Source organism: Telmatherina bonti (assembly GCF_933228915.1).
Source record: "Telmatherina bonti genome assembly, chromosome: 5".
In the NCBI taxonomy this organism is placed as follows: domain Eukaryota; kingdom Metazoa; phylum Chordata; class Actinopteri; order Atheriniformes; family Telmatherinidae; genus Telmatherina; species Telmatherina bonti.
Genome location: NC_136623.1, coordinates 10937248 through 10954867, shown reverse-complemented (window position 1 = coordinate 10954867; position 17620 = coordinate 10937248). Strand labels below are relative to the sequence as shown.

Below are 17620 nucleotides of genomic sequence, written 5' to 3'. Positions count from 1 at the left end.
TCTCATTACTTGCCCTTTTTTCTTTTCCTTTTTCTTTGTCTTTTTCTCTCTTTCTGCCTACCCCCTCTGCTTGCCATCTCAGCCTGTGTGAATGAAAGCAACACTTCTGGAACCAATTAGCGTCGTCTGCCGCTAACTAGCACAGCCTGATGAGATTTGCAATCGCTGCTTTTATGTCCTCTGACTCCACATCTGTGCCGCTCAGGTGTTCAGATGACAACTCGAGGCTTTCCGTCTTTGGCTTTTTTTTCTCACCATGAAATTAAATAAAAGCCGAATTAATTACATTTAACCAAAAGCCGTGCCTGAAAACGAGTCAGCCAGCTCGAGAGCAAAGAAGGATTTTGATTTATGCTGCACGTGCTGCACGGCTGTGTCACTTTGACAGCATCGTAAGTTTCATGCCGATATTTCCTTAAGAAAATCATTAAGCCTCATTTCAAGTCGCCGTACATCAGGTTTAGCTGAATAACTGTCACGCCTGCAGGTGGGGCTCATTGGAAATCCTCACTGTTAATATGAAATGGTTCTTGACATATTTGTGGCCCTTTGTTCAGAAGTAGAGCAAAGGAAAAACAGTGCAACCACCCCCAAACCTTTAAGCCACCATCATGATGTATGGGCCTGACGTGTGAGGGGAACGGCCAGCTCTTTGTTGCTGAGTGGCAGGAGGAGGGGTGTTTTGAAGTTGGGCCAATCAATTAACAGCCACTAGAAATAGAGACAGAGAGGAGGGGGGGCGGGGATTCACATTTAATTGTATTCAGGCTCACTGTACTTTTGAGGAGAAGGGAGGGAGGCAGAAAGGGAACAAAAAAAAAAACTACAAAAACTAGGTCGGTTTGTGGTCCTTCAAAACCAGTGGTGTGATATACTGCACCCTTAAAGCTCCCAGCGGTATTTATAGTGGCTCTGGAGATTTCCCTTGTAAAGCTGCAGGCTTGACCTGTAAACCAGGGCTGCCTCTCGCTCCCAGCCGCCCACTCGCCGCCCTAACCCACGTCTGCGCGGCCCACATGAAGGCCTCGCAGCTTCAGACAGACGACACTGCTCACAGAGTGTGTGAACCAGGGAGACTAGTGGTGCACGGGGTGTTAATATAAGCTGCATGGGCTTTGTGTTAACCGTTTGCTTTTGAAAACTCGATGAATTGGATTGAGCCAAGACGTGCAGCGCAGCGTTCAGGACAGCTGAACTGTAAACAACTAGTCAGAGGCTTTAATGACACATTATGTACAGTGAACTGGTAAATAGACGTAGAACTTTTCTAATCATGTGTTGACCACTCAAAGCACTTTTACACAACGTCACACACACTCTTACACTCTTACTTCTATGTGCATACTAAGTACTCACACCCTGATAGACACATTTGGAGGCAACGTGGGGTCCAGAGTCTTGCCCAGTGACACTTTGGTATGTAGTCTGCAGTAAACCAGGAGTCACTTGATCTTTGTTTTGGTATGTAACAGCTGCACTAAAAAGGACAGTTTCTACTGCAGCAGTGGCTTATCGTTGATTCAGACAAAACTTTTCAGTTTCCCAGCTAGCAAGGAAGGCAGCATTCAGGTTTGCTTTCACTGCACTTTCTCTAGTAAAGCACAGCTTTTATTTAACGTATTCCCGTCCTCCCATGTGGCAGGAGGTGTGACAGCCTTTAAATTGTCAGCATGAGTTTTTTTTTTTTTTTAATAATGACGTAAACAGCGACTACACGTACCCTGTTAAAGTGAGCCGCCCCGAGTGGAAATGGTTCTGGTTGTGTTTTACATTTCTCTGTGGAAAGAGATTTTGTTGTAAATGATGTGATGCAGACATGTTTTTTTAATAGCATCATTCATATGTACTCAGTCTGTTATTTTTTTATATTTATGATCTGTTTCTTTCAGCCAGATCAGATGCGAAGCTTTAAAACGTTGTTAATAAACTGAAAAAAATAAAAAACTGCTCTATGGTGCACACTGATGGTCAGGTTCCAGGAAGGCTGGTCTACGGAGACTCCAGGTAGCTTATAATGATGCCATCCGCTTATTGTTGAGGAAGCTGGGATGATGTCAGCAGGATGTTTGTGGCTCCAGGAGTCAGAACTTTTAAGACTCTTTATTTAAATTAAAGGCTTACATGTATTTGTCACCTTTATATAAGAAAATCAAAGTATTATGAGGCTAACAAAAGTACAATTTAGTACAATATGATACCAAAGGTATTGTAATATCGCGGCATCGGTGTGGTTGTCCAGACTGACTGATACATATGTAAAAATGTCTTTATTTTATGTTTTTTTTTTTTTTATCTGTTTTTTTAAAGCACGTTTTCTCTGTCATGAATATTAATCTGAAATGAAACCTAAAAGTTTGATCCATACTGACCAAGTTAAATAGATTGCTTTCTAGATTAGATTATAATGTCTGAAGATACCTACTCTCTGTCTGTGTGTGACCTCACACGGTGGATATGTGTGTGGCTCCGGTGGAGTTTGGGTTGCACTAATGTAACACAGGGTTGTATTCTCTATGGGCCCCTGTTTTTGCCTGAAGGCATAAGGAAACAAGCTGCGGAGCGGAGCACTGACACTGTATATCCCAGAGTAATTATGCAGCTATTCTCTTAAACGGGGACTAGCTGTGAGTGAAGTCACAGTAATTTAGAAGGAGAGTTCATAAAAACACACCTTTCTATGCCTGAAAATAAGAGTGTCTCAGAGATTCCTGTTCACAACTAATCTACTGGTTTTTAATTAACTTCATAAAAATTCAATAGTAAAAGCTGTTTTAATTGGCATCTTTTTGCTTTTCTAGTTTTCCCCAAAACAAAATCACGAAAAGAAGCCAGTGAGGTTTTTTAACAGGGCTTGCTGTGTTTTTCTGTAACAATACGACTGAAATGTTTCCTTGTAATAAAAGAGTTTAAGAAGTGGTGTCTGAGGTCATGCAAATTTGACATCGGAGAAGGAAATTTAAATCTATGTCATCTATGTTATTCCAAAGTGTTTAAAAAAAAAAAAAAGTAAATTGTTTTCAAACCACACTGGATTTTCCACCTTTTTATCTCTGCGCTGAAGTCGTTTCCCAGTTGCACAAGAGCTTTTTTTCTGTCAGACTTTGAAGGGGAAAGATAAATGCTCCATGGCCAAAAGAAGAGGTCAGAACAATATTATTAAGTTCATGTCAAATACAAAGGCAGTGCCTCTGCACAATATACCGTTATCTCCAACACATCACCTGACCTGTCTGTAAAAATGGCAAAACCCGCCCCGTCTTTCCCCACAGCGCAGCCATGACAACGTAGATAAGGCGGCAAACGGTGAGAGGTCGTCGTTATCCGAGCATGTCGTTTCCACTCGCTCAAACTCAGGTGTGAGAGGTTAGCCCCCCCCCCCCTTTTTTTTTTTTTTTTTTTTTTTTTACTCTGAAGCAGGAATGTGTGGTAGCAAGAGGCAGCGCTGAGGTTAACAGGCCGGCTCGGAGCTGTGGAAACTCGCTGAGTATGACATCATCTCAAAGCTCGCAGGAATGGAAAGGAAAGGAAATCTCCTCCCAGGGAGAAGATGGAGGGATTTAAAAGAGAAACGCTGGTTAGGACTGTTCCGTTGGTGTAAACAGCGGGGTGGTCGTGCATACACACTGTGAAATACTATCACTCAATGTGCAGGGGATCGTGCCCGTCAAATACTAACCGCTTGGTTTATATTGTCGCAGCATTTGCCAGGTGAAGCGATGGAAATGTAACAGGAAGTGGCCCTTAGGGAGGTTTCTAACAGTATTTACTTTGGCTTTTGTGGGTTTTTTTGTTTGTTTTCTTTTTTTTGTGGCCAGCACTGACTTTCTTTTGCGTTTGTCTTCTCATTTTGTGCGTTAATCCATGGGTGAAACACATCATTTGACCAGTTTGTGATGCCTCCTCAGAAGTAGCGCGTGAGCCTGATTGGACCAGACAGTTTGCACATAAAGCTCATTTCACAGAAATGTAAAGCTGCTTTACAAAGACGTCTGCTCACAAATCAAAGCAAATGATAAAAGACTTCAAATCATAAAGTTCTATTAGGAATGAGTCAAAGACTTTGTCGTGTAAATCTATCAAAATGCTGCAGAATGAAGGTTTAGAATATTAGTGTAGCTATCTTTATTGCACTGCAGGCTTTCATCACTCCCCGCTCAGTTTATTAATCGCTTTTTCTCAGCTGTGCTCATTGGATTACTGGCTAACAATCAGACATGTAATACTGTAGTAAAACGGAATTCTTCACGGTCACTTTTTCTTAATAGTTTAAGCTTCAGCATCTTGCATGAAGGGAGCTGGAAAATGTCTCCTGCTGCCAGCATCTGCAAGCAATGGGGGCTTCGGTGTTGGAAAAACTTCATGTCTCTTGTTTTGAGGCATGAATGCTGCACACAAAGGAATTAAGGACATGCTCTCTTAGAGAGTGAAGACACCGAATGCAATAAAGCTTAACCAATCAATAGTTTTCTTGCTGGCCAGAGGTTAGAAGATGGCAGGGATCAATGCTTGATTTGTGGGAATTGCTGTCTAGAATTGTCCGCCTCCAGTCTACATAGTCAGGTGTCTCATCTTTAGATCTGGCATCATGCTGTAGCGCAGAGATCCTCAATCCTGGTGCCCTGCAGGGATTCCAAGTGTCCATGCTGGAACACACCTGACTCAGACTCAGACAAGCTCTACACATGTCTGCTAAATACATGTATGGGTGACTGTAGCTCAGAGGGAAGAGCAGTCGGCCTGCAACTGGAAAGTTGGGATTCCAGGTTTCCCCTGACTATGTGCTGAAGTGTCCTTGGGCAAGACACTGAACCCTAAGTTGCCCCTGATGTGTGCCTATCGGGCTATGAGTGTGTAAAGCGTCTGCTAAATGACTATAGAAGAGAATAGAATAAATACACATTGATTTGAATCAGGTGTGTGTCAGCGGGGACACTTGGACAGCCCGCAGGACACCGGCCCTCGAGGACCAAAACTGAGGAACCCTGCTGTAGGGTTTGTTTGCAATAGAAGGAAACCTGTAAACGCCCAACTTTATTGGTACAGTATCCAAGACACACCAAATAATAGAAGTATTGAACATAACATTTTAAAATTACATTTAGTAAATCAATGCACACAAAGAAAGTGCATGTGCAGCTGCTGATCAGATTTATTTACTGCTTTATTCCAGACTTTAATCTGATGCACAGTCCAGAAATTCTTCTTCTCTGGAGTTTGACACTGAGCAACCTTTAAAGGTCCACTTTCCTGAAATTCAAGAGTGCGCCTGCACTTAGAGTCGTGTAATTTTGGTTGAACTTGGCTTGTACCTTCTTGCAATCTGCACAAATCTGGTGATTTTCTTTGTCTGCAACGGCCCCAAACTAGCCATTTCCTCCTCCTTCTCAATTAAATGTGCATGCAAAGAAAGAGCAAACATATAGTCATATAGTCTCAGCGCTTGTTGTAGAGTCCATTCTAAACTTTATGTTAGAGAGCATTGCTCCTGTATGTTTCAGAGTGTCAGCTGATGAGATTCTGTATGAAACCAGGTTGTTTACAAAGGAAAATCTTGCACTGACTCCTGTTGCAGAAAGGAGGTTCAACTCTCTCTAAAAAGACTCTGAATCTCAGTTGGTTCCATCAACTCTGAGTATACTCAGAATAAAAAGCCATCATCAATGGAGCCCCGTTACTTGGATTCACCATGGCAACAGCTGACAAAAAGCTATTTTGTTTTATTCTATTCTACAGTCATTTAGCAGACGCTTTTGTCCAAAGTGACTTACATATGAGAGTGAGAACAACACAAGCAGGAAATCAAACAGTAGAGGACATCATAGGAAGGTGCTAGTGGACTGTCCAGTTGGACAGTCCACTAGTCCTTACATGAAATGCTACATGCTTTTTTTTTTCTTTTTTTTTTTTCCTCCCTTCCCACCCTACGATATGAGCTATGTTAAAACACAAAGAAGCCAAAATGTTTGTTGCAAAGAACTGGGCTAAGTTCTCCAGCTCCTCTGACAAATACATCTAAACTAAGTGGAAGTGCTGCTTGAAGAGCTGAGTCTTCAGCCTGCTTTTAAAAGTAGACAAGGACTCTGCAGAGCGGACAGCTAGTTTCTTTACTCAGCTGGAGTAAGAAGTTCTTATTCAAGCTTACAGGTAGTTTTGAGGTATTTTGTGAAAAATTCAAGTACTACGGCATCAGAGAAGCATCGTGGAAAGAAACTACTAGAAAGTTGTTTCCTTTCATCTTGTCCCTCTGAAGGGGTCGCCACGGCGAATGATCACAAAGGTGAATTGGTATGTTTTATGCCAGATGCCCTTCCAGACACAACCCTATGCAATTATCCGGGCTTGGGATCGGCCCTCAGAGAACAATCGTGCTCTGATTCAGGTCAAAGAAGCAAACTCGGTCTGCGTACAAGCGCAGGTCTCGGTTTGTTTCAAGCGGACCAAATACTGGAAGCGGACCACAGAAAAATTCACTTCCTGCATTTGGCGTAGCATAGCATTGTGAGTAAATCCATAGTTGTGGCATTAAGAGTCTTCTGCTTCGTCTGTTGTTCATTGTTGTCCACTGCTCCCATTGTTGCACTGTATTTCTGTAGTCTCCTTGCATAAGACACAGTAAAAACCCAAAACAGCGATAGTTTCGTCTCCATGTTTAACTCGTCGGTGGATGAAACCGTTTTCTTCTTCACGCAGGTCTTGTCCTCTCTTTTGCTAAATACTAGTGCAGCGCCCCCTTTGGTGGGAATGGGGATATACTATTCTAATGGTTGGCTCATTTGACCAATATGCAGCGTGAACTCTATCACGTTCCGCGTGGACACACCACCTTACAGCAGAGCCGAGTCCCCAATCGGACCGAGTCTTTCAGACTATCCTGATGTGAATGCACCTTTAAGACTTTCTGCTCATATTCTTACCCAAATAAACAAAACTTTGGGCAAAAGATCTTTGTTTGCCAGTTTTGCAGCTGCAAGCTGGCACAGATGGACATTTACCCTGATCGTTGAGCTGGTTGTTGTTGAAGGAGCCTCTCTGGACTGACTAAAAATCCACACGTGGCTGAAAAGCAGGATGGCTTCAGTAAGAGTTGGACCAAAACTCCACTATAGGAATGAACAACAAAGGCCTCTGTCATTTTTATCAGTGGGTGGATTGAAGGAGTTGGGGAAAGATACACCTCTAAGAGGCCCTCAGAGACACATTGATCAGAACTAATTCAGAGTCGACCCAGACGTCTCCTCTGTGCTCCATTAAAATACAAACCCAGGCTTCATTTTGCGAGAGCGTTTTAACCTCCTGTCCGTTCCATGTTGTGCTTTGCTGTTATCCCCCGTTGTGAACTTTTGCAGAATACCTTGCCTCGTTTATTTCCGCCAGCTAGCGTGTTCTTCTCGGCCACCCAGGGAACTGCGGTTAATGATGAGGTGATGACTTCTCTTATTTAGGCTGATGTGGTGCCAAGTTGCTGAGACGTGAGCTGAATCGAAGACACATGAAAATGAGCGTCCTCTGGGCTTTATTGTATGTTTTTAATACGGCGTAGTGGTCTGGATGAGTTGTTGACCTTACGCACAATCTTCTAAGAGGCATGGCAGCGAAGACCAGATGTAGGATGGAAGAAAAGCCTAAACAACTATAACATTTTAAACTGGCTTATCATCAGACCACTTTGTGTTTAGCTACACTTTCACATGCAGCAACTGCTGCTTTACATGTGTTTTGTCTGGCTGTGCCGTGTCTGTCCATCATTTTGTGTGCGTGGGAGTGTAACTGCGATATTTCTCATGGCAGCGTTACAGATAGCGCTACACCGAACCTCAAGTGGGACATTAACCTGCTCAGCATTTCCTTCCTGAGTCTGCACAGCACAGAGACTGTATATCTGCTCATAATGAACAGACAGGAAGTACTCAGCATGTGCGTGTGAACAGTGCTGACAGAACTTTTTCCACATTTTGCTTTAGAGTAGATCTTAAAATGGACCTAAAGTATTAAGTTTTTTAAAACCTTTGATTTAGCCTTTGGTTGAAGCTTTTTTTTTTTTTGCAGAAATATCATCTTAAAGTCTGCATGAAAATTATCCTAAAAGCCAATCGAGTTGAAGACTTCTTTAATCTGCAAGATTTATTCATCCATTCTCCATTAAACACGCCTGTATGGTGGAGTTGAACACAGAGAGTTCTCATTAGTGGATGGTTTCTCCTCTTTCCACAAAGGATCTCCAGATCATATCCTTATTAGTTACCGTGTTGATTGGTTATGTATTCATCTGTTTAGTGGTTCCAGCTGAGCTGTGCTGGGTTATGCATTACCAGTCAGAAGTTTGGACACACTTTCCAATAGGATTTAATGGGAAAGCATGTCCAAACTGTTGACTGATAGTGTAAATGTTGCAGAAGTGTTTGTACATCCAGACACATTTTTGTATAGTTTCCACTATGATACACATTCTGAAACTGTGAGGCTTTAACACAACCAACAGTGTTGACCCAGCAACCACTGCACTCCAGTCAGGTTGAAGCAGCAACAACAGAAGTAAGATGCAAATACACGTTTGTCCTGGAGAATGATTTATAGCCTTAAAATCAAAAACAAGAGTTGGATTTAAGCGTTCAGAACATAGACTGTATATAAAGAGATGGACGGAGCGTCTGTGACGTCTCCCGTAGGTTTCTGAAGAGCTAAATTGAAGCTCGGTGGGCGGTTCCTACTGTCGCCATGTTGGCAGCGTCATGCGCATCGCCTCGCCTGGAAAATACAAATATGGGCAAAGAGGTGGAGCTGAGAGGGCAGCCGTGAGCGTCATGGCGGATGATTGACATCGAGCGAACTTCGAGCTTTCTGTAGCTAAGAGCTAACCGGGCTAACCCTGAGATAACGGGAGCTAACCAGCTAACAGAGGTAAGCGGGCTAAAGCTAAGTCACGTTTTGTTAACTGGCTAAAAACCACGGTTGTTCTACGTTCTTCTTACTTGAAGCCAGAGATTGGTACCTGTCAATCAAAAGGACCCGCCCCTAAATTTGCCGAACTTCGAGATTAAATTACTTTAAAAAGGGCGAGTTAGAAAAAAATTAACTCCCCCCACAGTTGTCATGAAGGTAAACCTGACCTATTAAACCGAAAATGGATTTTTGTACCAGGCTGTAAACATGTTTATTTCTGCCGTGAAGTTGGTCTTTTTAACATGGGAGTCTATGGGGATTTGCTCTGTTTTGGAGCCCCTAGTGGATGAAGGGGGAACTGCAGTTTTATGCACTTCCGCATAGGCTTCACTTTTAACTGCTGGAGGCTGCCGCCTGGTTCAGAAACATCTTTGAAGGATGTGAAAACTTTCACTTCTGCAGTGTGTATGTTTTTTATACTATGTCTGTTTTAGGGATTGGCTTCTTTAAGGAGTTTTGAAGTTGACTAGTCGGGTTAATTAGAAATTATTTTGCATGACATCATCATGCTGAATCAGATGTACTTTATTGAGCCCAGACTGGGAAATTAAAGTTTAACAGCAGTATTATAGAATAAGAAAGATAATGAGAGTCAAAAGAAACTATATGATGTAAAAACTGTCTAATATCCAGGTCAAATATGTAGAAATAAAAGAAAAGAACCTAAACCTGGGTTGGCTCTTGCCTCTGACTGCAGGGCTGATGCTCTGCTGTGTGAACTTATGCATCAGTCAGAAGATTTATTTATGCTCACTACTGCATTTAGACCTTCACATCTGTGCACGATATCTAACCTGCATCCATCTTTCTCCTCTGACTGATGTTAGACACATATCTCAATGTATTTTTTAGAGAAAAACAGGGTTTTTGTGAGAAATAAATGAGCTTAAACTGATTGTTATCCACATTTCAGCTGTTATCAAGAGCATGGAAAATCTCCTCAGTCCCCTTCAGTGACATAAAAAGTATTTACACCTTTTCCTTAAGAAAAGAAGTTCCTCTCTGCAGTGGGTAAATAGGGATTTGTGGGAGGTTCTGTGGTTTCAGAGACCACAGTGGATAGGCATGGCTGTGTCAGCAGCACTGAAAGGCACATAAAGGAAAATAACCCTCCTCTCTGAATGTGGAAATATGAAACACCTCCTGTAAGTGTGCTGCATCAGGATCATATACAGGACTGGTTGTGTGGGAGAGAATACCATCATCAGTGTATGAAGTCCAACACAAAGTCATGTCAGTTCTGCTGTGTAGGAAATGATGGCTGCATTGCTACAATTCCCCAAACTGCAGTAAGTGTTTAGATTGTGTAGCTGGTCAAGCTGCTGAGCACATGTGCTACTACTGACTGTCCTGTTAGGCAGTTTACTTAGCAGTGATGTATGATATTTACAGCACTTTGATCCACCCACATCTGTCTTCAGTTACTGTAAATTGCTCTATTAGTGTGTTGCCTCATGTTCGTCTCCCTCAACCTCCCTGCTTTGGGAAAGTAACCTGTTTAGTTATCGTTCTTAGCTAACAAACATACGGCCACAGGTCTAATTAACCACTTGTGCAGCTTTAAAACTAAAGTCACTATACCTGTGATGAGGTGAGAGTTGTTGTTTTTTTTTCTTATTCATGTGACGTGAAGACACATTAGGTGTTCTGTTCAGGTCCGATACTCTAAAGTTGTCCTAAAATGTTTGTGTCAATCCACATGAGAAAGGGTCAGGGACAATTTACAGAATGTTTTTAATGAGTTGTTTCCCCAAGTTCCACATTGTCCCGATGCAGCACACTCCATCTGTGCAGCTACTTTAAAACAAAAAGCTCTGAATTATTTTCCGATCCAGTTCAGGCCAGGTCTGGTGGACTGTAGGCAGCCATATGGAGAGGGAGCTCTGGAAACATCCCGCTGCAGGTCATATATCACACGGCTGACAGCAGCCATTCTGCCTTGTTTTCATTTCAATCACGAGTGCAGCTGCGTTGCGTTGGAGAGCAGCAAGAGTCTGCGATGTTAACCCGCTGAAGGCTGGAAGATTGTTGCCAGGGACACCGACGGGCTGCCTGGGACGCGTCTCCTTTACGCCTCATGTCCGTCAACAGCAGCGACATTCACTCGCTTTAACGCAGCGCAGATCGCTTCGTGTTGAAACAGCAGTTACTTCGTTGTGAATCATCAATCATATTTGACCAAAATCTGAACAAATATCATTTTCATTAAGATATTATTCTTGCAAGGTCCGAAGACTTCACAGTGTTTTTGACTGACAATAAACCATAAGTTTTATGTGATAACTTTTCAGCAGACAGAAGATTTTTTTTAGAGGCAGAAGGATTTTCTTGTAGCATTAAAAAAATACAGTTTTAGCTCCAATGCAGCACACAGTGGTCACCGTTTAACCATTACTTAGACCACAACCAACAGAGGATCAAATGTTCTCCATCTAAACTGTTCAGACTTCACCACAGTGGCTTTTTAGATCGGATCGCTTTTGCAATTTTTTGCCTTTACTATAAATTTTTTTAATTTTGCAACACTGTTTCACTGTTCATGTGGCGCAGATTGTGTTGCTGCTCGCATCAGTAGGGAGTGATGTAATCCATGTAAACAATCTGATGCAATTGTCATCCAGAAATCACCCATTTTGATTGCATTTTTTAAGGTTAAAGTCATTTTAAATGTTAAATTTAAATTTATGCTCAGTCTTGAGGTTTGAAACTAACATAAAAGTGTTTCTCACTGATGTGAGTGCGACTTGTTTTCAGTCTGATTTGTGGAGCATTGGCATGACTGTGTTTAAAATGTGGATTTAATTCATTGTTTGTGTGTATTGTCTGTAAACGGACCATGAGTCTAGAATAAAGATTAATTGAATGGAACTGAGGATGTTTCAGGCCAGTGTTAGACCTAACCCTGAACCAAAGGAAATGTCCCTTTAACTTTATGACCTCTGAATTAACAAAAATTACAGAATGTTTATTGAAACATAAGTTAAAACCAAGTCATGTTTTTGTGTCTATATTTTACAGTTTGTTACACAAAGGGAGTCATTGACTTTAGATCAATGTCAATCAAAAGTTCAGGCTGATTAGAAACATAGTTTTGCAGTGTAAACACATCCCAGCTGTTGGTGACAGTTAAGTAAACATATAAGCAACAAGCAAGAGCTAATAATAAAATACAATTTTATTTAGGAAAATGAGTTAAAAAGTCTATTTTTAGCTGTCAGGGAGGAATTTTTAGCGCACAATAGTGTTTCATTCACACTGTCAAAGCGTTTCTCTCCAAAACAGAGTAAGTTGAGGAAAACTTTATGTCTTCCTGGCTTCATTAAGGTCACCGAAGAAGCAGAGAAAGTCTCCACAAACCACACGATGGCGGCTTTTTGTGGATTACTGCTCTTTACGAAGAGCCCTCTGCAGAACCGAGTGAGTGTGAGTGGATCTGCTGAGTTCTCTACTTTGGGAGGCAGCGCTGTCTGACCGTAGTGCTTATTTGTAGATGATCAAACCTGCTTCCTTCAACTATGTAATCTGTCCCACATGGATTTCCACAGAGTCTATTAAAATGTAGCATAGCGGGAGGATGAATGAGGAGAGACGAACAGAAGAAAAATAGGTGCCCTCCACATGCGGCTTTGATCGAAACCCTTGTCATGTTTTGGTTTGGAGTTTGAGTGAAACTTGATTTGTGGGGTTCCTCCAAGCCCGAGCTCCGTTTTCAGACACAAACGCAGCTTCTCCTGTTTGCCATCGTCCATCTGTTTCGACTTGAGGGAATTTGGACTTAAAGCCATCATGTTTAAATTGTATTAAGACGACTCGGCAGACCGAGCAGGTTGTGGAACAACTTCATCTCCTCGTTCTCAATGGAAGCCATGTGACCTGTAACGTTTTCCTGCTTTCCCTCTGAACTACTACACTACCCACAAGTTCCAGTAAACCTGCTGGAAACATCACCACTGAAGCACCCAGACGTTTCAGCTACTGCTGCTTTATTTATGTCATATGAATCATATTTTTGTTGGAGTATTTCTCTTTTTACAAGTTTGTTGAGCAAAGTTTGTTCTCTGTAAATAGTTTCTGACACATTAAAGAACCTAAATATTTAAGTTTTTATTTATTTTTGTGGTTACTGATGCTGACTGTCATTACAGACTCGTCGTTTAGTCCATTTATGTATGAGGAGTGATGGACTTCCTTTTATTAGCCAGATACAGAGATCAAATCCTGAAGGTTTTATTTTGGCATAAAGGGTCAGGAGAAGGGTTGGGTTGCATGTTTGGGCTGCGTGTGCGGTTGTGTTCGTGTGTGTAAATGTGAAACTGTTTTTATGCACATTGATATGCATCTGTATGAAAAGTTTGATATATACAGTATATATAAAAGCTTGGATTTGATTTTATTTCAAACCAGAAAGGGATTTTAAGAAAAATGTGGATTAAACTTAAATAAAGAAAACAACAAAAAAAAAATCTGTTTTTAAAAAATTGAATTAAAACATGAGACTGATGGGAATCAGGTCTGGGATCGTCATGGTAACGGCTTCTTATCTAACTTCTTTACACGTTGCTTGTATTATTTTTCCAGATTCCAGGTTCGTGTGTCGAGGCGGCTTCTAATGCTGCTTTTCTTCTGTTGCCATCCTTCCTGTTAGGAGGAGAATCTCTCAATATGGTCAAAGTCATTATAATAAAAATATTGCTTATATTTACCAATAACACACACAAGGATGTTTACGTGCTTCCATTTACACATTAATGTCTGAGTTTATTTCCAATTTATTTTTAACAAAAAATGTTTAAGTAAACAATTGTTATTTTCAGTGGGGTTGTTTTTGTTGTAATTTTCTAATCGATCACCTTTTTATTTATTTTATTTATTTATTTTATTTAGCAATAATATAAATATGCAAAATGTAATTAAGAGTGCAATATGGAAAAAATGACATTTTTGAAAAATGTTTTAATGTTTCAGAAATATAAAATCACACAAAACCTTCTTGTTTTCTTTTTTCTCTTTATGTAACTCAGAGAAAGAAAATGACAATTTAAAGTTTTATTATTCAGGTAAAAACATTCATTAAACATTACAGAAATCTGCTGCAAAAAAAACATTAAAACTCTTAAGTTCTGAGAAGCTTTTTCATGATCTTGCCTTGAAACCAACTTTAATAAGGAAATTTGCTGAGGTTTTACTTCATTACAATGTCTAATTTCAATCTTGAGCTAAATTTATTTTATGTTTGTTGAAGCTTTATTTTAGCAGGTAAAATCAGTTGAGAACAACTTGTCATTTACAACGATGCGCTGACGCGAGGTCACAGCAAACAGAACCAAATCAGACAAAACAAGACGAGATGAAAGAAAGGCGAAGAAAATAAAACAATACAGACGAGTCACGACTCACAACCAAAGATAAATGACATGTAAAGTTAAAACTATTTAAATAACCACTAAAATAAATGGAGGGGGGAGTGAACGGTTACAACACATGACTAAGGAGTGTTTAGATTTCAGTTCAAACATAGCAAATGATGGGAGAACTGGAAGTTTAAAGGGATTTTGGGTAGTTAGGGTCATGTCATCAGTTCCAAACCTGAGCTGCAGCAAAGCGAAAGGACTTCTGACTGGAAACGGGCTTCGAGAACAAACAGGGTGATGATGTCACTTGACCTCAGGTCATAGTTACTTTAGGAATGATGCAAACGGCTGGAGGGGAATCGGGGCGTTTTCCTTCAGAGTCCTGTGGATGAAAACGAAGCAGGGATGAAGATGCCTGGTGTGGAGGAAGGGCCATGATGAGTGGGATACGGTGCACCAGTGGCGAAGCGAATGGATGACTGGTAGAGAGCATCCAGGTGGTTAGATGGCGTCGCGTCGCCATAACCTAACATAAGGAGTGTAACTGAGGCAGACTGATGAATAAAGATTTCCTCTTGGCTTCTAGATGAAGAGATATTTCCAAGCAAGCAGACTCCACAACGGATCTAGACTTTCAGGATCTAGTTTCAAGCTTGGGCCAGTTAACCTTCGTAACTGGTAGGAAGCAGTGGAAGGAATTCTGCCATGTTTTGGATCTTTTAAGACCTTCAGTAAGTCTCATCCATCGTTTCGCATTGGGAAGGCTGCTCAGAGCAGGCGGCGAGGGGTCCAAAGCGGGGAGGAGGTCTGTGTCGGACTCGCCGTCTCTCTGAGGAAAACAGCTGCCGTGCCCAGGAGGAGGAAATGGAGCTTTTTTTTTCCCATCAGGCTACGTTGCCTGTGATGGACAACGTTGTGCTTTTGGCCTGAGTTGCTATGTAGGATGCAGGTTATGGGCCAGAACGCAGCGAGGGGTGGAGGGGAGGGCTGTTTCTGGCAAAAGCACCCCCTCTCCCCAAATATCAGGCGTCCCCTGTGGTTGCGACCCTTTTGACCCAGTTGTGAGAGCGCCGGGAGAGGCCGCCGCCGACATCATCCTCAGACCTGCGGCCTCTCACTGTTCCACTTTCACACTTCATGTTGGGACACCAGTAGTGCTCCTTTCCTCACGTCTTGCCTTTTGGCTTTTCTTTTGTCGTCACTATGATTTTACCACAAAAATATGTTCAACATATCGATGCTTCTGTTTTCTGCACTGCAGAAACGAACTGATCATGCTCTCAACTTGTAGCAGGATTTTTAATCCAAGTGAATCACAGGTTCTGATCCATATCAGCATCTTAGATGTAAAAATACCAAAGTTTTCCCCGTCAGAGACCTGAGACACGATGAGCAGCTTTCACGGCTGTTAAACTCTGTGGAAGTGGGAATCTGTCGTCCATCCATCAAGGCTCATGACAGGTAGAAGAAAGAAAAGTAAGATTTGATGCTGCTGATGTGAAGCTGCGATGATGCATGGAAATGTTAGAGGAAGACTTCGTCTTCATCACTGAGAGGAAAAAAAAAATTTAGTTCATTCAGGCACCAATAATGTGAAAATGGGGTGAAATTCTTTAATAATAAGCATGTTTAATGTGTTTTTCCTGAATGTTTATGAAGCAGTTATCAAATAAAAATCACATAATCTGCAAACAAACTATTTAAGACGATACGTTATGGTAGTTTTATCATGTATAAACGTTCTGAAATTGAATTAAATGCACAAATATGACGCTCCTAATGCTTGTGGTGTGTGTTGGTTTTGTCCAGGCCTTTGTCTCCCTCTCTCTGCTGTTCTGGGCTCTGCAGAGCTTCTCTCAGCTGCTCAGCATCAAGAGGAAAACCGACTGAGTCCGCGCAGGAAAACGCAGAGCAACGCATGTCCACTCTGAGGGGGGAAGAAAAGGATTCAGTTTCTGTTTGAACTATCTGCTCATGTGCAACTTTTTCAGACTTTACAATGTAAACAAGCCATTCACACTCACATTGTAAGTTAATTATATCACTAAATAAGGAATTAATACGGTAATTTTCTGCCTTTCTGTAAATATCTTTTATTGCTTTTGTTCAAAATGTCCCAGCTGTCGATGGTGCTGCTGCAAAAGCAGACACAGTCATTTCTCATTAAGCCTTTTGTTTCATGTTAGCCATGAACATACCTCCTCTAGTACAAGTGCTGGTCATAATCATGCTTATTGATTTTGCTTTTGATTTGTAGTATTGAACAACACTGTACAGTTTTATTTTCCTGTCATCATTGCAGGAAAATGTTCCTATCTTCCCTCCATCTGTAGGATAGGAGGACCTGTTGCTTATCTCTGAACAGTGAGTTTGTAAAGCTGCCAAACGCATAAAAAGCCTGATGCACACGAAGCCTGCTGGGCTGTGCGGCTTGTCAGCTTTCATTAGGTTTTGGAAAAGCAGATGAATTCTTCCTCCCAGCCTCCAGATCTTGTGTGGGAGTGACAAATGGTCCACAGCAGATGGTGCTGTTATCACCCGGCATTTTTCTCCTTTAATTCGGCTCGTTTTTAGCAGCCATCAGCAGTATAAAGGCATTTATTCAGGTTCTGAAGTCCACTGCAAGGAAACAAGTCTTGCATCAAATGAACGAGAAGAATTAAAGGACAGCTCAAAATATTATAAAGTCATACAAAGAATCATTCAAATAATCATTTAAATGTATTTGGATGCAACATATTTGTGGTTTAATGTGCTTTTCCCACATTTTTGGCCTCTTTAATTACAAAAAAGTCCATATTTAGTGAGAGGGAAACAAATATTTTCACCAGTTTAGGCTCTCTAATCTGCTAAAAGTTGATTTTAACTTAAATTCAGTGTTTTTATTGAGTCTTGTAATGATTTAAATTTCAATCCACTTTAAAAGCTTGATGAACTCCACGGAGTGATGTGATTACCTTCACACTGTCAGAAAGACACGTTGTGACTGATGATTAAAGGTAGCTCTTAATTTTTACCATGATCCACTAGTTTGTTGTTTGTTTGTTTTGCGCTTTGCTCCCTCCTTGCAGTTTGGCTACGGAACGCCACAGATGGAAAATCCCATCAGTCCCTGCATGGAAACACGAACAGAAGACGGCAAAATCCCCAACAGCAACCATGATGTGTGGACAGGTGAGGTCTGGAGATGCTAACCGGGACAAGACTGCAAATTGTGTTTATTTATCACAGATATGATGTCTATGATACACGCACACACACACACACACACACACACACACACACACAAAACAACCAAAAGGTTTTGTTTTATCATACAGATTTTTTTT

General features: G+C 41.3%; 1 protein-coding gene across 1 annotated transcript in view; it reads left to right on the top strand.

Moving 5' to 3' along the window:
* Window positions 1–17313, top strand: part of agmo (alkylglycerol monooxygenase) — a 71580-nt gene extending 54267 nt beyond the window's left edge. The window contains exon 13 of the mRNA XM_079240054.1: window positions 16101–17313. Coding sequence (XP_079096180.1) covers window positions 16101–16181 — 81 coding nt within the window. The 3' untranslated portion in view covers window positions 16182–17313. The remainder of the gene's footprint in view (window positions 1–16100) is intronic.
* The last annotated feature ends 307 nt before the right edge of the window (window positions 17314–17620 follow it).